This window comes from Sylvia atricapilla, chromosome 5 (assembly GCF_009819655.1).
Source record: "Sylvia atricapilla isolate bSylAtr1 chromosome 5, bSylAtr1.pri, whole genome shotgun sequence".
In the NCBI taxonomy this organism is placed as follows: Eukaryota; Metazoa; Chordata; class Aves; order Passeriformes; family Sylviidae; genus Sylvia; species Sylvia atricapilla.
In genome coordinates, this window is record NC_089144.1 from 71,773,553 (window position 1) to 71,793,026 (window position 19,474).

At 49.5% G+C, this 19,474-nt stretch overlaps 1 protein-coding gene across 3 annotated transcripts; it reads left to right on the forward strand.

Annotated features, from left to right (window-relative positions):
• Positions 1-2,468: 2,468 nt before the first annotated feature.
• MFNG (MFNG O-fucosylpeptide 3-beta-N-acetylglucosaminyltransferase) lies at positions 2,469-16,425 on the forward strand. Of its 3 annotated transcripts, none has more exons than XM_066320153.1 (8): positions 2,469-3,286; positions 8,682-8,730; positions 9,254-9,356; positions 9,444-9,597; positions 10,618-10,703; positions 11,913-12,078; positions 12,599-12,684; positions 13,527-16,425. In XM_066320153.1, the coding sequence occupies exons 1-8, from the start codon at positions 2,939-2,941 to the stop codon at positions 13,594-13,596; spliced, it is 1,062 nt and encodes a 353-aa protein (XP_066176250.1). In that variant the 5' UTR covers positions 2,469-2,938; the 3' UTR covers positions 13,597-16,425. The 3 variants fall into 3 exon arrangements, with proteins under 3 accessions (XP_066176250.1, XP_066176252.1, XP_066176253.1); XM_066320155.1 differs by having other exon boundaries at positions 13,530-16,425; XM_066320156.1 differs by lacking the exon at positions 2,469-3,286 and adding an exon at positions 3,311-4,064.
• The last annotated feature ends 3,049 nt before the right edge of the window (positions 16,426-19,474 follow it).

Consider the following 19,474-nt stretch of genomic DNA (forward strand, 5'->3'; position numbering starts at 1 on the left):
CTGTAAAGAGTCACTGAGAGCAAGATTTCTCCCTCCAGGGAGGGATTTTCGAGGTGGCTGCCTGTGTCACCCTGGGATGTCACCAGCCCTGTCCACAGTGGGCCCCTGGCCCAGCAGTGTTTCCTGGCACCATGCTCTGTACGAAGTAGCTTTCAATTGTATTTGTAATGTCTTCTGTGGCCATCACTAAGGAGCCGTGCCTGTGCTCCGCTTGGACCTCCCAAATGATCTCCTAAGGCAGAGCTGGGAGGTGCTGCACGATGCCTTGGAGCTATAGAAGCTTCCTTTACAGGTGCCCGAGGCTGCTGGCATGTAGCTGGAGCACTCAGGGAGGTTAATTTTCTGGTTCAGGAGCATTGGCCAGCAGTGTGAGCAATCCCAGTCACACCAAGTTCACATCCCTGCTGTAATGTAAGGCCTGAAGGTGAATGACTCCCCCGTGCCCCAAATCAGTGTAAGAAAGCATCAGTATTCAAAGGGATCTAAAAATAAAACCTGCAGGGACTCTCCGAAGGGATATGGGAGATGCTCTGGAGATGTTTCTTGCTTCGGGGGAAGGTGGGAGTCTTTGAGACTTAGAGAAATACAGGGGAGGAGGGTAAAGAGGTGGATTCAGTGGTTTCTTCCTCACAAAAATAAAAAGGTGTAGCCAGGGATGGGGTCAGAGTGAAAGTGTGTCTGAGAGGTGGAGAAACAGAGCACATGGGTTTAGCCCTGCAGGGAGGGCTTCCCTGTGTGCCTGGGAAGTGTCTGTGGCTGGACACGTGGTGGGAGTGTGGAACAGAGGGACCCTGGCAGGCTGCTCTGCCCCTCTTTTCTAAGGTCCCACGATCTGACATGTGCATGGGGCGGGGTGTCCTTTTCCACACGGAGCTATTCCACATCCCCCGCCAATTCTCCTGGGCCCAAACTTATTACTTTTTATTTTTATTTTTCTGCTGTGCTGAGATTGGATGCCCACAGCTTGTAAGTCCCTGAGGAGGCGCTCTGATTTCAGCAGCTGATGTAGAGCATTACCGTCTTGCTGTCCCCACGCTTGCTGCACAGGGAAGCTGAGATGAGGGTATGGATGTCATCCTCTCTCCTGGGCTGGTTGTCTCTCTGTAGTCCTCTGGCTCCTCTGTAAAGTGGCCTACAGGTAGTGTGAAGGGGACTGTGCATTGTCACCTACCCCATATCTAACTAAACCAGCAAAAGCATGCAGCAATCTGACCCCTAAATTTCCCTTCCATGGTGGTCTTTGTCCTTGGGAGGGGCTCACACGCTTTTTGAGGTCTCTGATATCTCTTTCCCTTGCTGGCAATTTAGAGAGCTGGAAGTGAAGGTGGCTCAGGAGAGACCAGTGTTGAAGGAGGGGGGTAAGGACGGAGCTGGAGGTGCCACTGTGCTGCTGTGCCTGCCGGTCTCTGAGCTTTTCCAAAGAGAGGACATCCCCTTTCCTTGCCCAGGGAAAGGGAAGCTACATCTTGGACAGCACGAAAGCCACGAGGGAGAAGTTGCTGAGCTCAGCCCTGCTGCAGGGGGCAAGGACCTGGGTGGGGTATAAACTCAGCAGTGACACTGCACACCCTCTCCCTCTCTCCACTGCCTCCTGTGCTGCCCCTGAAGTGTTCAAGGCCAGGTTGCACGGGGCTCTGAGCAACTTGGTGTAGTGGAAGGTGCCCCTGCCCATGGCAGTGGGCTTGGGACTGGATAATCTTTAAAGTTCCTTCCAACCCAAGTCATTCTGTGATTCTACAACTGAAAGGGAGGCTATAGGCTCTTTCTCATACTTTTGGTTGCTAGTGTACCTCCTCCTGTGAGCGTTGCTGCTTCTGCAGCCATCTGGGCAGCGGAATGTCCTTGGACATCCTAGTGGAGATGTGAGATGGGACAGAGGGTAGGGGTCGCAGGGCTGGAGGCAAAGGGACCTTCCAGAGCAGAGTCATGGTTTAGGGGAGATGGCTGTCAGAAGTAGGGGTTCACACCCCAGCTTGAGACTCTGCGGTGTGGTGGTGGGAGGGACAGCAGGGAATCCACCATCCTGTTTTGGGAGGCAAGCTGGGACTAAAAGGCAGGGGTAGAAATTCGGATCTGCGTCTATAGGAAAAGGTTGGGACTGAAAGAATTCCTGGGGAAAAACCATTTTTTGCAAGAACAACATAGGACCCCGCACCTTAACTTCACCAGAGCCCACAGCAGGGTCGCCGTGCCCTCCTCTCTCGGGACGAGCAGGGCTGCAGGTACCGGGCTGACCTGTCACAGAGAAGCGGGGAAATCAGTCCAGCAACCGGTTAGTCCTCCCAGACCCGCCGTTTGTCGCCTTGGCAGTGTCTCGGAGCGGGGATGCCCTGGTGAGGCAAACCCACCGGCAGCCGCAGGCTCCCCTCTGCTCCATCCTTCCTCCCCTCTCCTCCATCCTTCCTCCCGGGCGGGCGCCACGCCCCGAGCCCGGAGGTGGGACCGGGGCTGCCGGGGAGCCAGAGCCGGGGACGGAGCCGCTGCCTCGCCTGCGTGGGCTGGTGTCTTCTGGGCAACTCCTGGCTTCGGTCCAGCCTTGCCACTTAGGGCTGTGATCTCCTTTGCCGGCCCCTCAACACCCAGCTCGGCCTCTCCGTCGGGAGCAGGGATGCTCGCCTTCCTCCACAAGCTGTGCCAGCCACGTGCCATCCCCTCGGAGCATTTTGCGGTCCTGTGTCCCCACCTCGCTGGGTTATTGAGCCCTCCGTAGGCTGTGAAAACCCCCCTGCTTCACCGGGACCCTTCAGCTCTGCTGACTCTTGGGCTTCTTGGTCTTTGCCCACCCTGTTCCTTGACCACATCGCGTTCAGACCTTGCCCTTGGCTAATCCTGCCCGTCCCGAGCCTTGGAGAAGAGCGGACAGCGTCGCGTGGAGGTACGGGCAGACTTTTGGTCCTTGTTCCATAGGATCCCGGCTGCGGGGGTCGATCCGGGAGCCATGGGCCGCCGGCTCATCCACGGTGTCTCAGCAGCCGCAGTCTTCCTCATCAGCGCGGCGCTCCTCTCCGTGCGGCACCGTGCGGCTCGGGAACCAGCTCAGGACCCTCAGATCTCCTCAGGGATTGGGGCCTTGGAGAGGCCAGAGCAACAGAGCCAAGGGAGCCCGGAGAGGGCTGGGGGCACGGGGCAGCAGAAGGACCTCCAGCTCCGTTCTCCGGAGGCGTACAGAACGGAGGGAAGCCTGACGCTTGGGGACATTTTCATAGCTGTGAAGACAACCAAGAGGTTTCACCAGAGCAGGATGGAGCTGCTCCTGGACACATGGATATCCCAGGCCAGCCAACAGGTGGGTTTCTGGGTTCTGATTGGAGAGAAGGCGTTAGTGATGGCGCAGGGATGGGGTGGCAGGGCAAGGGGATAAAAGCCAGAGGAAGGGGAGGCTGGGCAGGCACGGTAGTACTTTGCCTCATTTTCTCAATTTCTCACTTCACATTCAAAGGGAGATGATACCCAGCAAAATGTTTCAGCAATAACTGCATCATGGGAAAGGCTGGTGAAGATGCACAGCCCACCTTGTGTCTGTGTGAAATGCAGGCTTTCTGCTTCCTGGTGCCATGAGTTTGTTTGGTTTGGAGCTGACAGGCTTCCCTGGCTCTTTGTCAGGATGTCTCCACTGTGCCTGGGCACCCATTGCCCAGGAAAGGTGCAGTGCAGCAGGCAAGAGAACAAGGCAGGCAGGCTCCTGGAGGAACTCCTGTAGTTAGCACTGTTCACCCCCCAACACATCAGCACAATCCATACTTTCCTTTCTCGGGCAGATGCTTTTATGTGCATGATCTTGAAGTGATGCAGGTGTATTTTTATTTTTATTTTTATTTTTATTTTTATTTTTATTTTTATTTTTATTTTTATTTTTAACTGGGAGCCCGATGTTTCCATCCTTTGCTAAAATAATTTGGAGAATTTCCTTCCTGCCGGTGAGACTGACGTGGGGCACCACATTAGTGGCGCTGTGCAGACTGGCTTACTGGTGGGCAGGAGTACTCCCCAGAGCTCCAGTGCTTCTCTCCCTCCCTCGCAGAGCTGCTCCTCAAGAAAGAAGAAATCCTGTGGCTGCCCTGAAGGTGGTTTTTTTTTGTTTGGTTGTTTTTTTTTTTTGCCTCTGCCTGTGTGTGATGGGTTCCTATAAGGCAAATTCAGGCCCCAGGGGGGAAGGGGGACGGGGGCAGAGGTAGGAGAGTGCAGGGTTTTCTGGGTAAGGGTGGTTTTCCACTTCATGGTGCTGCAACTGTCTGGTCTGCTGCGGTTGTCACAGGAAGCCATGTCCTATTTTGAGCGTGCTTCCTCTCCTGCCTGTGTGTTCCTCTTAGCATATGAGATGCCTTGCTTCCTCCTCCAGATGTGCTTCTCCTCTCCAGCTGGCTCCAGCCCAGCAGCTCCTTGGAGAAACCCAACCCAGCCACATGGCTGCACTGGCATTGGGATATTGCTTCAATATCCCGGTGTGTTTTTAAAGAGAAATTCACCTATCCCTCCTTTGTTTGAGAATTCAGTGCCTGGCTATTCTGCCAGTGACAGGAATTAGATACTAGTTCCCCAGATTCATCTGATCCCCTCTAGCCCGCAGGTGATATCCAAACCTTGGAAGAGGTTTTGAATTTTCCATGTTGCTGCCAGCCTCTGGAAAGCTACAGAGACTGAGCAGGAAAATAGGTAGGAAAGGGTAGAATGGGAGTGTCACTCATTTTTAAACACTTTTTTCAGTCTTATCAATTTTTGATGTAAGCTTGGTATTTTCCTCTTCCCTCTTCGATTTTTTTTTCTTCTGCTTTTTTTAATGAAATGGCTTTGAGGGAAGGGGAGTGGAAGCAGAAAGAGAGGTACAGAGAAGTACATAAAAGTAAAAGACTTTTTATATCCTGCTTAAAGGGGTTTTTTAAGTTTACAGGAAAGGCTTAGTTTTTGAAAATTTGACAATATAGAAAACCTCACTTAAAAAAAAAAAAGTAAAAAGAAAAAAAAAAGACAGCTTTTAATTTGCAAAGGATATTTAATTGTTGTGGGGACAGGAATTGTGCACCAGACCTCCTATTATTGAGTCCTTATGGAGAGACATAGGCTTTGGGAGCCAGTCTCAGAGAAATTCAGGTCTCAGAAGTCCTGATGTGCAAAGGCTGCCTTCTCCTAGGGCTGATCCAGCATCTTACTCTCTCACTTACCCTTAATCATGGCTGGAGACCAATTCAGTGAGTCTTTCTGTACCAGTGGCCAGCAGGGAAATTTTAGCAGCTGGCCATGTTGCTGATGCCAAGCCTGGCTTCAGAGCTGGATACCTGCATGGTGTCCTCCTGGAGGAAGCAGTGCAGACCTCCCAGGTCAGGCTTAGGTGACTATAACAGGAGGCAGGAACAGCTGTGGTTTTGATGGCAAGGACACACTGTATGGGTGCCAAATTAAAAATCCTCTGTGTTGGACTCTGTTGGGGTAGAGAATAAGAGAGAGAGATTGTCTCTGAAAATGCTCTGTGTATTCTGAAGACGTGCAATGGTGAGAGATGGGGAAGTGTGAGACAGGCATTCCTTGCTGGGCCATGCTCTTCCTCTCGAGAACTGATCCCTGACAAACTTCCCACTGGAGATTGTTGTGAAAGTCATTTAAGGAAAGGCGTTTTCCTCAGCAAAAGCTTAATCTAAATAGAAGTGTGGGTTCTGATGACTGTTTAGCTGGGCAGAATCTTGGAGTGACTTACACTCCTGGTCCCAGTAGTTTTGATGGAGAGAAGTTCAGCTTTCCGGTCTGGTGTTGTTCGGTAACATGAACTATATCTAGCACTTCCCCTCCTTTTAGAAGCCCACGTACCCAGCCAATTGAAACAAAACCTTTGAATGGCCCATCCTGAACTGGCTTTCAGATTTTCAGTGATGCGAACACACGGCAGATTTTGAATCTGTTCTCTGTGCAGGACACAACAGTAATCCTGCTGATGTGTTTGCATTTTGGAGAGGGTTTCTTCACGCAGAAAGGATACCCTGGGAGTCTAGGCCATGGACATGGCCCTGGATTGTCAGGTTCCACGTCTTTATTCCCTTTTCTTCGTTTTTTATTGCCAGGCTATTTCTCCAATACAGGGTGAGGAGGTCTCAAAGTCTAGTCTTTATCCATTGCCTGGGCTCTTATGCTCATGAAGAGCTGCCAGAAAAAGCTGTTTGACACAGTGTCTCCGTATCTCTGCCTGCACTGCTGTCCAGCAGAAATCCTTTCCTACACAGACATCTTCTCCATTCCAGAATGGAGGAATACTTTCTGTGCTTCTTCTCTGGCAGCAACTGCTGTTCCAGGTTTCCCACCCTCAGGGGTGTGAGGGATGGAGAGACAAGGATGGAGGCAGCTGCATGTGCTATTGTGGCCTTCTTCTGCGTTTCTTGAGCACAGCCAGGTGTGCCATGGCGATCAGATTTGAAAGTGCCAGAAAAATCAGAGTTGCCTAGTCCCTGCACTCGTATTTCCCTTTTCCCAGTTATTTTGGACAGTCTGTGTAGGTGAATCTGCAGACAACTGGGACAAGGAATTCTGCCAGCCTGTATATTCTAGAACATGTGGGTTTATTGCAAGGGTCATGGGTAAAAGGGTCCTGCCTTCAGCCACCAGCCTGGGCTGGAGGGGAGTCCCAAAGAGAGAGGGAGAGAGAACAGCAGGGTGAGAGCTGAGAGAGAAGGGAGAGAGAGAGCAAAGGGCAGGGGGAAGAGAGCAGGAGAGCGAGAACAGGGGGAAGAGGAAGGGTAAGAGTTAAGAGGTAAGAGAGGTAAGAGAGTGAGGTCTTTGTTACAATCCATTATATCTCCTTTTGGGATGAATATTCTAATTTACAGTGACCAACCAATACAAGACACAAAATCCTATAGAATTTACATACAGCCTGTAAGAACTACTCTATTACCATACTGTGTTATATTTTAAACTCTAAAAACTACTCTTTAGACTTCTGTTTTGCTCCATTGACCTTTGGATCCCTCAGCCAGCAGAAAAGTGTTGTTCAATCAGAAGGGATTCTCCTGCAGCTAGCTAGGCCATTGTTTTCAGGTTATATAGTAACTAAGACTCAGTATCCTACAACTCGAAGTCAGCTTTCATTTCTATTTCGATTATAGGTTTCATGTTTTCAGAATCTTTGCTAAGCAATTATATTTATAAGGTTTCCCTGATTCATCTTCCCCAACAAGTCTGGTGTTGCATGTGGGACAGTGTACTGTCATCCTTGGGTTCCACAGTAACATGTTGAATGTCTGCAAAAAAAACCCATTTCCCATCTTGCATCAAGAGAAAACTGGGAACCTCATAATATCTTTACAAGTAGAAAATTTGGAAAAGATGCAGATTGGTGTTTTAAGTCAATCAAATGTGATGTCTGTTAGACACATGATTTCTAGTTGGTTTTGTATCTGTAAGCAAGTAATTTCCTGCAACAATATTTCTCAGGGTTGGTTTTTTTTTTTTTGGTGGTTTTTATTTTATTTTATTTTATTTTATTTTATTTTATTTTATTTTATTTTATTTTATTTTTTAAATGTCAGAAAGTTTCAACGGTTTCAGATTTTGTTTTTCTAAAGATGAAAATATTTGCCATAGTGGAAATTTCTAACTCTGACATACTGGCAAAGGAAGTCCCATGCTACTGACAATTCTTGCCTTGTCTGAAGGTTGTGATATGGTCCCCTGACCCAGAGCAGTTTCTTAACCCTGAGACTTATTTAATTGCTTCCTGTCAAATGGTCTCCTTGAAAGTGGTTTTAACTAAGAGGCTTTACTGGTGGGGCAGGGTAGGAATGTGTGCATGCTCCATTGCTGCAGCTCAGCTGTTGGAGGGTAATTCACCAAGTGCTGCAGCTCGTCCATCGGAGATCATGAAACCATCCTGCTGTCTCTGCTTGAGCCAGGTGATTTCTGAGGGTCCTTCATTGCCTTGATTTCACGTACACAACGTTTCTCCTGCGATGTCCTCTACATAGGGATACGTTTCCCAAATGCTGGCTGGGTGTGGGGAGATGTGGAGACTCCCTGTCAGAGCCTTTGGGAGCAGTGCTGGCTCCTGGAGTGGCTGTCTGCCTGCCTTGTTCCCTTTGTGCCTGCGCAGGTGCTGTGTTTAACCAGCCTGTGGGCAGCTGGTGGGGAGACTGTTTATGGCTCACGACTCCTATTTCATTTCATGAAAGCTCATTTTCTGCCTGAGGAAAGCTTTTCTCCACCAGCCCTCATTCTCGCCTGGCTCTGAAGAGGGGGAGATGTGCCACATAATGGCAGCAAGAGGGATTAGAGAAGCCTGGGAGTGGAGGAAGAGGAGGAGGAGGGGGCAGAAAGTGGCAGAGGGCAGTGCACACTTCACGCACAAGCAGATGTTCTTTTAACCCAAGTCATTTAACCACAATGCTTTAATTTTTCTACCACTGACACCTAATCCAGGGCTACCTTGCCCCCTCACTCAGTGTCGTGGCTTCCCTGTTCCCAAGGCAGTGAGGTGGGGAAATGTGAAAATGAAGCCACACAAGCACTGAGGGTTGTGCCCTGCAGGAGTGGGGAGCACAGCCATCCTTCTGTTCATCTGCTGCCTGGGAGAGGGTACAGCAGCAGAGGATGGAGTGGGGTAACCACGCTGAGTGTGTCCAGCTGTGGAAGGAAGAAGTGTGCAGCCAGGAACAGCACCAGCTCCATCCCTTGAGAGTAATCTCTTCTCCTTGTTTCCCCAGACCTACATCTTCACCGATGAAGAAGATGATGCCTTGAAAAGGAGAATGGGTAATGACCTGTCCTATGGCACCATCTTTCTACTCCACCTTCAGCCCCTGAACTGCCCTGGCCATGAGAGGGGGTCTGGTGTGAGGGCTGGGGCTGGCTGTCCTGCAGCAGCACTGCCCACTGAAACGTGCTCCTTGCCGTGTGCTGTGGTGGTGATGGTTTGGTGTAGCTGGCTTACCCCAGGGTATGCAGCCCACTGAAGGCAGGGCGCTGTCTGCTTTAAAGCATCCATGGGCAGGAGCAGCACATGGCAGAGCCCCTCAACCTCTGCATCATGGTTGGCAGTGGGCAGGGTGGAAGTGTGGACATCCTCAGGCATCCTAGTCTTGGCCAAGTCGTTTGGCTTTGTCCAGATTTCATCTCCCGGTATGGGGAGGAGTGGAACCCATGTCACCATGGGCTTGGATGCCTTTTGGGGGGCCATGAGGAGACTGTCTGTGAACAAACCCCTTCCCTCCTGCCCAGATGTCCTCCCTGTGACTGTGCAAAGTGGGCTGGCTCTGAGCTTTCCCTCTTCTGGCAGGTGGCCATGTCATCTTCACCAACTGCTCTGCTGAGCACAGCCACCAGGCCCTGTCCTGCAAGATGGCTGCAGAGTTCGACGCCTTCTTGGCCAGCGGCCTGAGGTGAGGCAGGGCTGCTGTGGGGGGACCCCCAACAGCAAGAGGCACCCTCCTTACTGCAAACTTCTCGTGTCTTCCTGTCTGCCCCAGCTGGTTTTGCCACTTGGATGATGACAACTACCTGAACCCTCGAGCGCTCCTGAAGCTCTTGTCTTCCTACGGAGAGACATGGGATGTTTACCTGGGCAAACCCAGCTTGAACCGACCCATCTGGGCCTCGGAAACGCTGCCAAACAACCAGACGGTACAGCCCGTGGTGGTGTGGGGGCAGCAGGTTGTTTTGGTGCTCTGGCTCGCATTTGTTGTGGTTCAACAGCAGCCAGCAGCTCGCTCACTCCCCCACCAGAGGGAGTGGGGAGAGAATCGAAAGGGCAGAAGGTAGAAAACTGGTGGGTTGAGATAAAGACAGGGAAAGCAAAAGCCATGAACACAAGCAAATTAAACAAGGAATTAAAACGCTGCTTCCCACAGGCAGGCAGGTGTTGAGCCACCTCCAGGAGAGCAGGGCCCCATCACATGTAATGGTGACTTGGGAAGGCAAACACGGTTGCTCCAAATGTCCTCCCCTTCCTCCTCCTCCCCACACTTTATATACTAAGCATGATGTAATATAGTCTGGAATATCCCTTTGGTGAGTTGGAGTCACCAGTGCTGGCGCTGTCTCCTCACAACCTCCCTTACACCACCCTCAGTTTCCTCACCAATGTGGCAGTAGGAAAGTAAAAAAGGCCTTGGCTGTGTGTAAACTCTGCTTGGCAGTGACAAAAACATCTCTGTATCATCAGCGCTGTATTCAGCACAAATCCAGAACACAGCCCCACATCAGCCACTGTGAAAGAAGTTAACTCTACTCCAGCCAAAACCAGCACAGTGTTGCAAGGAGAGACAAGTCCCAAGAGCAATGGCAACAGCTGAAAACTTGCCATCTTGCCTGAGCATGTTTGTAGGTATTGACTAAAATTGATCATCCAAGGGGCAGAGTCCCACGTTGCTGCTCTGCCTTTGGGTATGTGTCTGACAGGACGTAAACCTGCCCTAGGCACTCCACTTGCTGCTGCCAGCAGGAGCAACTCGCTGTTCCGTTTATGAGGAAGTGAAAATCCAAGCTGTACTGCGAGCAAGTCCTGGGCAGTGGTCAGGGGCTGGGGTGACAATGGGACTGTGTTTGTCCAGATATCAAAGCCAGGGTTCCAGCATTCCCATGTCTGGGAGTATGGTATTTTCTTAGCCTCTGCCATTGATTTTCTCTGGTGTTTCTCTCCAGAAATCCGTGCGCTTCTGGTTTGCCACGGGAGGGGCTGGGTTCTGCATCAGCCACACGCTGGCCAGGAAGATGGTGCCCTGGGCCAGGTGAGCTGGGGAGTGTGGGAGCCTTTGGGGATGAGCAGCATGGCTGCACATTAATTCCTGGCAGTGTCAGACCTGGATTTGTGCATGTGGTGTCTGCAGAGGTGCAGAGTGCCATGTGCTATGTCTGCAGGATGTGAAACTGGAGGAAGGATGTCCTGGGTGGGTCTGCCAACTGATTGAAGACTGGCAAGAGCATGCACATCAGTAAACATGGTCACAGGATGATGCAGTCCTCTCTCCTCATCTCCTTAAGGCTCTTGTTTACTCCCCAAATTCCTTCCCATCCCTTTCAACTTTGTCTGACTCTTTTTCCCATCTGTCACCCTAAGCCCTCTTTGGCTTCTTAGGTATGCACTGTCATTTCCTTGGCTTGATGCATGGAGAACAGAGGTAGGTCCCAAAGTTGTGTTATCCCAGCCTAGAGCAAGACAGTGTATTCCATGATGCCCTAGGTTATACCACAGGCATGTACAGTGGTAGGCATTGGCTGTGCCAGCCTTGACCAGATCTGAGCATACCCAGAAGGACAGATCTGATCCACACCAGGTGGCTGCTTTAGCCAAGATCCATGATATGTATTTTATGGTAGACCCAGTCAAGAGGATGAACTGTGGTCTAGGGTAAAGCGAAAGTGGCCCGGATAGGCGATGCCTGACCGGGCATAAAATCTGCCACTGCTGTTTTTAAAATGCTTAAAACATGTTTCAGTTTTCTCAGGGTTGTTGTAGTACACAGCACTTCATACTGTGTAAATAATCCCAATTTCAGAAGCCTTAAAATTGGGGTTAGCCTGTCATCAAAAGGTGGCCAAGTATGCGGTACGTTACAGTAAATGGCTTACCCAAGCTGCATGTCCTGCTGTTTTTCCTTCCCCCTGGACCTGGCCATGTGCTCCCACTGCTTCTCCTGTGGTGGCTTGTCTGACGCCCCAGGGCCTCAGTGCACTTCACCAAACACATGGAGAAGGGACTCAGTGAAGTCTGTCAGCTCTCTGCATCAGCTTACCAAGGATCTGCATTATGTATCAGGGACGCCATGGCTGGAAACGGTGAAAGAGCGAGCCCATTCCTGAGTATTTGCAGGTGGAACTCGGGGATTTCTTGCCTAGTTACAGGACTTAACTCTGGTTTTCAGTCATCTCCTGCCTAAGTGGATGCTCACATCTGCCCCTACCCTTTTTCTAATCCATGCAGCCCTATTCTCTTCCAGCGGCAGGAACTTCCTGAGCACTTCCGAGCTCATCCGCCTGCCGGATGACTGCACTGTGGGTTACATCATCGAGTGCAAAGTCGGTGGGCAGCTGATTCCCAGTACACTCTTCCACTCCCACCTGGAGAACCTGCAGCTCATCCCCACCTCTCAGCTCATGCAGCAGGTCAGGAGGGGGAAGGAATCAAGAGGGAGGTGTGTGAGGAAGGAGAAGTGGAGGGGAGCTTACAGGCATGCTGTTCCACTGATGGCAATGATGTGCGTTGAATCAATCATCTGCTCTTCCAGGGAGGCTTTCCTGACAAGTGCTTCTTTCAAATAAGGAGCAGATGTTGCCAGCAGCGCAGCTGCCAGTCACAGTGTCCTGGGATCAGTGGTGGAGAGCACATGTATGAGGAGTGATGGGAGGATTGAGGGCATCCCTGGGAGAATGTGGCACAAGGACAAGGAGAAATGATGATTGATTGGGAAAGGCCCTTTGACACAGCACTGTGTCTGCCTTGCAAAGGACTGGTGGGCAAAGGACTAGTAGAGTGGACCATGGTGGGAAGGAAGAAGGGAGGGATGTGGAAGAGGTTAAGCCAGCAGAGAAAGAACTAGAATGGGACATTTTGTCATCCACAGCAAATTCCTTGCTCCTGAACTCATCTCATTCTCTCTACTCCTTTCTCACCACCGCTTTGTAGGTCACCCTCAGCTATGGTGTGTTTGAGAACAAACTCAATGTCATTGAGCTCAGCGGCCCCTTCTCATCCCAGGAGGATCCCTCAAGGTATGGGACACGGGTCTCCGGGTGTTGCTGCTGTGTGAACCCTCAGACACCAGGCTGGGAGGGGGAGGCAGCCCAAAGGGGTGCAGGAGGGCCAGAGGGAGGGCCAGAAACCTTACAGTCACATGGCTTATTGGGTGAGGGGCACATTAGGCTGTTTGTGAACGCTTATAGACTTTGCAAACCTTTTTGGGTGAGTGGGAAGAAACGAAGCATTCAAAATGTTTTATTTGGACAATGCCTAAGCCCAAAGTGTTGCTGTTTATTTCCCATTTTGAGGCTGAACAAGCTAACCTTTTACCTCAGGGACAGGAGCAGAAGTGTTCTTTTAAACTCAGGAAAGGAAATTCTTCTTGTTTTTTTTTTTTTTTTTTCATTTTACGCTATATGAGAAAACTTAAGGGGTAAAAATAAAGGTTCACTTCAGACTGACTGCAAACAAAACTGTTCTTTGATTTACCTTCTCTTCTTTGAGCGAACAAACCTAAAAGTTGTTATTTGCAGAGCATGAGTAGGAAGATCCTGGCTGGAGACAGCAGGGGTGGGAAGCAGCTAGGTGATGAAAAGAGCATCAACAGAACCATGTGGCAGGGGCTGGTGCAGTGCCCGTCTCCCTGCCCATGGTCAGGGTGAGCTGTGGGCCTGGGCTCCATGGGCTGGAGCTGGATTTGTGTGTCAGAGGGAGGCTTTGCTGAGAGAAGACATCTAGAGGTGAACAACCAGTCCTGAGCTCCGTGGTGCAGGGTGGGCACCTGATGTGGAATGGGGCACGGGAGAGAGGTCTTCCATCTTCTAGCTGTGTGCTGGTATAAAAAACTGTAGTGTGACCTTTGCTTTCTCCCCAGTAGGTTTCGATCACTCCACTGCCACCTTTATCCAGACACCTCCTGGTGCCTGCAGGCTGTTGGCTGGTGATGCCTGAGCCTCAGCTACAGCAGATCCAGGGGACACCTATTCACCTGTAGGGAGTGGGACACTGAAGAGGCTTGGTGCTCCCTATTTCACATCCACTGTGGTGGTCGTGGGCTCTGTGATGGCTTTCTTGGTCCTCATCAATACTGGTGACACAGGATTAGAGACAAGGTCTGATCCAAAGATGGATAAGATGGGCTGGACACAAGAATGAGCTCCTCATCTGTGCTGTGATACGTGCAAGAGATGGGAGCAGTGTGCCTTCGGAGCAGATCGAGGATCGGACAGTGACTGCTGGGCATCTGGGTAGAGATGAGGACTTGCTGCTGCTGCTCTGTGCCCTGGCTGCATCTTGCTGGACTAAGAAGGGCTCTGTGTGTGTGTACCTGGGGCACAGCTCCTGGTAGGTGGCAGCATGTTGTGGCCCCAGACTCTGAGCAGGGCCTCTTCCTCATACCTGTGCTTTTCCTGCTGCCCACGCTTCGCAGCCACAGACCTGCTGAGTCTCTGCATAGTCAAAGTTTATAGAAATGGAAAATGTGACCATTTCTGTGCTGAATGAATCCTGGAAAAGCATAGTCCTTGCTCAACAGAGAGGAGATGGGCAGGAAGTACAAAGCATCAGGAATCCCCTGCTCTGCTGGGACTAAAGAGAGGGCATGGGGTAAGGGAGCCAGGAGGAAACTGAGTGAGATGGGGATGGTTCCCACATTGAGTATTGAAGGTTTGATCTTGTATGGTGCCACATTATTCCTCTCCTTTTACCTTCTTGATGTGCGGTCAGGATAATCTCTTGCTCTAATTACCAACCTGTCATCTGAGATTAGACTCCAGCTCCTATCTGTGAGAAGAGACATAAAGGATTAGAACTGGCTGAAAGAGAGGAGAAAGGAAGAGATGGAGAAGGAGCGCTCAGGAGTGGATTAGAGGTTATAGCTTTATAATCTTTTCTGTCTCCAGCTAAAAAAAAAATCCAGCCATAAAGGAATGGAAACAGCAAGGCAAAGAGCTTTTCATTTCTGTAGGTCTTTCCTCCAGATGCTAATAGCAGCTTTCTGCCTTCCTGCTCTCCCTGTTAAGTGCAACAGGGGGGACCCACTGTTTGGGTCCAACAGTGGATTCAAACAGGTCACAAGCTTTCTGGCATGTTTGTGAAGGGTCCTTTTCTCAATTCAGTGCCTGGTGTGAAAGCTGGGCAATGGTCCTTGCTGGGGAATGAACTTTGGCATCATTTTGTCCTTGTACCCACAGTTAAGTGGCCTGGGGAGGGTTTTGCAGGGAAAGCTGGAAGGCAAAGAAACTCTTTTAAATGGCAGGTGGTGCCACAAACAGGTATCTTTATTTAAAGAGCATTTCAAAACAGACTGCTGAGATCTGTGAGAGATCCTGTAATCTCCAGACGAAAGGGCAAATGCCCTTTCTCTAAAGAACTGCTCAGCTTTGATGCTGCTGATGTGACTAAGCCTGCTGCTGGTGGGCTGGAAGAGCCAAAGGCAACTGTCACTGTGGCTTTGCTGTTTTGAAAACTGGCCACTCTGTCACCTCCTTCCACCCCCAAGCACCAGCATCTCCTACACAGTGCACACAAAGTTTAAAGGAAAGGCGTCAGAAAGGCCCGCCACCTCTGCAAAGGGGATCTAGAAAGGAACAAGTGCTTTAATTTTTGGATAAAACAGAAGGCAAGAGCCCGTAGAGCTGTTTTCCAACCTGGTCATTCTTACTGGCATTTAGTCAGCTTGTGTAGCAGCACACAGCCTTGCTTTCTTCTGTTGCACAAGAGGCCTTTGAAGCAGAGCAGGCACAGGAGTGAGCTGATGCCAGTGACCATTCCTTGAGTTGTGGGAAGCCCTTGGCCCACACGGCTGTGCCAGCCAAGAATCCATGTGGCACGAAACAGAGACACAGCTCTTGAAAGAAGGATGCAGCACCAAGAAGTCCTGTCCTACAGGACTAGTGATTGTGTTTGAACACCACCAGAAGATGAAATATGGTCTTGTAAGAAGGAATGAGTCTTCAAGAGAAACCTACACTACTTGGATATATAATTTTTTTCCCATTCAGATTTTCATCTGATGTTAATAGAGACTTTGAGTTAAAAAGCTGGTCCTGTCTATAGATGTCCTGGTGACAATCAGAGCAAAATGCGATGCGTGTGAGGAAACTGGTACAGCAGCTTCTCTTCTGTAGAGTAAAAGCAAAGCAGAGAAACTGAAAGCTTGCTTTGGATCCTGGCTTCAGCTGGTCTGAATTGACCTGGTGCTTTTTGCATGGCTGAAGATCAGATATTTAATGGGTTGAATCCTTGAGCGGCTGCATAGGGACCTGTTTAAGAGTGGATTTCATTGCTGGAGCAGTTATGTGCAACTTTTGTGGAAAATATCTTGTCTCACAAGGAAACAGACCAGATGAGAAGATGTCTGGGGCAGGGCATCTTTTTGGCCATAGAGAAATGAATGACAGAAAAGTCCTGCTATGCCTGTGACGACAATACGCTGAAAAGAAAATAGCTTCTGAGTTGACAAAAGAAACCAGGTTTTCTCTAAGAACAGAGAGACAGCTTAATGGGACGTTCACCACATGAAATCTGATCAACGTTAAAACATGAGTTAAAATTAGTTTCAGGAATGGTTCCTGCCCCTGGGGCTTGCTGTCAGATGTTGTGGTTTTACAGTCTCATTTTCCTAGTTTATTAAAATGTTTAGCTGCTTGGGAAAACGAGAAACAATCCCATGTGAAAATTTTCAGGGGGCTGTCTTTTCTTATTCTCTTTCTCTTGATGTAACAAAGATTTTGGAAAGGTTCCGCTGGGTCTATTAAATTTGGAGTTTTTTTAATATCTTTACCTTTCTCTGGCTCACATTTCTTTTTCTCATTGCAGGGGGGGGGGGGAAAACCTCCTCTCCCAAGAATGAAAGAAAATGGAGACATGGTCTTTATACTTTACTGGGAAAAATGGGGTCAAAGTCAAGGGTGTTGGCACGACCCCACTGTTCTGCAACATTAAGTGTAGTTCAAAGTTTCAAGTACAGCCACCTCTGCCTGCCCAACACCATAGCAACCAACACTATTAATGATGTTTAAACTGTACACTGAAAATTCAGAGAAAGGAGAAGGAGGGGGGAAAAAAAGCAGTTACCGTATTTGAAATGTAAAATATTAAGTGAGGCTTTCATGTTAACAGTATCTTTTTCTCACTTTCTCTTTAGCATGAAGAATTTTTATAAGAAAAGCCCTATTTGACAGTGCAAAAAAAAATGCTAATGACTATCCTTTCTTTAGGGGGAAAGAGAAGTTAGTTGAAATAGGTGGGAAACTGCAATTTTTGCTAAAGACTTGAAGGAGAGAGAGAATAGCAACACTAGAGAATGGTTCTGTCTCTGGTGCCAACTCCTCTTAGCAGTCGTGCTGCTGCAGAAAAACAGATTACTGAGCCACTGTGGGATTTGCCCAACTTGTACCCAGACTGCAGCCTTCAGCTCTCTCCCCAGGCTTCCTGCTAAGGAAGCAGCCTTCAAAGGACGAGCAGTTTATCAGACAGAAGTTAAAGGATGAGAAATAGGAACAGGAAGAAAGGAGATTGGAAGGAAAGAAACCCCCAAGCGAGGCCTTGGAGGAGCCTGGGAATTTTAGGAGTGCATTGAAAGTGCTGTTTGGGGGCTGCCCAGCAAGAGCAGGAAAGGGAGTGTTGCCTGGCTGGCCCTGCAGCTTTGGGATTTTTTTTGTTATCAGGGCAACTGCAGCTGACCAGGGCCACCGAGGATCCCAGCCTGTGAGACAGAGTTCACCTGGGAAGACGTGAGATCAGTTTGGTTGCCCCTGAACATCTTCTTTTTTAAATAACACTCTAGATAACTCAGTGGCTTTTCATCAGTGTTACAGTCACTCGCTTACACAAGATTTAGCTTCTTAATTTACTTCTTCTGCCCTTGCTTACAGTGCAGGCTTTTCAGACAGTCCAGAGTGGGATCAGCTGCTCTTAATTAATTTGTTAAATTTCTTTTGTCTTCAATCTCTGAAAAACTCAACTTGACAGCTGGCTTTACACACTTTCTGGGATGGATGCAAAGCTGAAGGAGGGTGGGTGACTACTCCATTCAGTGGATGCATGGTCACAGGGAGGCATGGACCATCCTCATGTTTTTCCTCGAGGAACCTGCTAGCAGTTGGTGCCCGAGATGGCATCTCAGACTGACTGGAACTTCTTCCTCTGCCAAGTAATGCTCATCATGTGGCTCCACTGAAGAGGATGCAAGTGTTGCCATAGACATAAGCAAGGACAGGAAGAGGAGCAGCAGCATAAATGTTCAAGTAACTGTGCCTGTTCTCACCAGCTGAATTTTTCCTGTAGACTTTCTGCCTAAATACCTGTGAGGTTGAAGTAGCGCAGAGCTGAGCCGTTGATGCTCAGATGGCATTGCTTCTTCAGGCTGTTCCTTGAGCGCCTGAGATTTTTTTCTCTTCCTGTTTGATCCAGCTTGGACTGCAAGAAACCTGGGAACTTCTATCTCTCCCTGTTTGAACTGTAAGTGATTAATTACAGACCCCAAGAATAGGCTCCTTGCCTATCTCTTGTGTTTAAATTGCCTTCCAGGATTTTGCAAGGCTAAGGAGCCTCTTCCGATTTTACAGCTGACTGTGCCCCGGTCAAGCCTCTCTTGGTTTTGTTGGGAGCTGCATCTGATCCATAGTGAACTTTACGAACAAATTAAACAGGATTTGCTGGCCCCGACCCTTCTGTCACTGCTTGAAAGCAAGACAGTGTTGATTTTAGCACTGTAGGAAAAAGAAGTGCGATGAAACAGGGCATTTGGATGGGGAGAGATGCTGCTATTCTGAAACCCTGCTTTCCCCATCCCACCCCCAAGTGGGGCACAGAGAATCTGCAGCTGGTGCCTTTGGCCACGTTGTATCAGATGGAGGATATGCCATGAAATATCCAGCAATTGCACTGGCAGAGAATCCAGCAGCCCTGGTTCTGAGCCAAGGCAAGCTTGTACTTTGTGCTGGACAGAGTGCCTATTCTGAATTACTTACAAGCAGAGACGGAGCGAGGAAGGAGCAGAGGGCTTACAGGATCGATGAGACAGTATTGTCATGTCTAAGCAGGGAGAAGAAGATGCTTTTTGGACCAGGGAGGGGTAGAGTTCAGGAGCAAGGTTTTCTTTCCACCCAGAAATACCATGAAGATCTGAAAGATGTTTGGTATAAGCACATGTGAAGGGAGAGGTAAGGGATGAAGGAAGTGGTTTGAATAAGAGAAAGAACCAGAGAAAAAAAAATCTACATCCTTTTCATGGCTGTGCTGGCAAATGATGAACGGTGGCCCAATGACCAGTACCTTGGCACTTAGGGGTTAAAAAAAAAAAAAAAAAAAAAAAAAAAAAAGAGGGGAAAGCTGTAAGGAAAAAGGCAAGGACTGTCTTCCCCTCTCCACACACTTGTTGCTGGCTGGTGGTTTCTCTCTCATGGCTCTCCCAGTAGCACAGGCAGAGATATGGGGCTGGCAAAGAGCATTAGCTTCTACTCTGTGCTACTCTTCTGTCTCACGTAACTCAGCTTCCACGAACACTGGGAGAAGCAGCAGGCTGGGGCAATGAGCAGGATCAAAGTGCTGGCAAGGGTCTGCCCCTTCCACACTGCCCCTCCTTTCCCACATCACCATCAGCTTTGGCTGGAATGAAGCTGACTGTAGAAGCTGGCCAAGCTCTCTGCTGGCCGTGGTGTTTTGTCTGCAGGGGAGAGAAGCTCCTCTCTGGGCTCTCAGACAGGCTTGTTTTCTAAAGGCATGGTGTAGGGTGCAGACAGAGTCTCCGTGCAGCTGGATGGGAGAGCAGGGCCCCCCCACACCCTCTCCTTTCTCCCTGGCATTCAGCTGTATTGG

Excerpts from the sequence above, each read along its gene's own strand:
- MFNG (XM_066320153.1), top strand. The coding sequence starts at position 2,939 with ATGGGCCGCCGGCTCATCCACGGTGTCTCAGCAGCCGCAGTCTTCCTC. Across the intron at positions 10,704-11,912 it reads AAGATGGTGCCCTGGGCCAG|CGGCAGGAACTTCCTGAGCA; the intron begins GTGAGCTGGGGA and ends ATTCTCTTCCAG. Across the intron at positions 12,079-12,598 it reads CCTCTCAGCTCATGCAGCAG|GTCACCCTCAGCTATGGTGT; the intron begins GTCAGGAGGGGG and ends ACCGCTTTGTAG.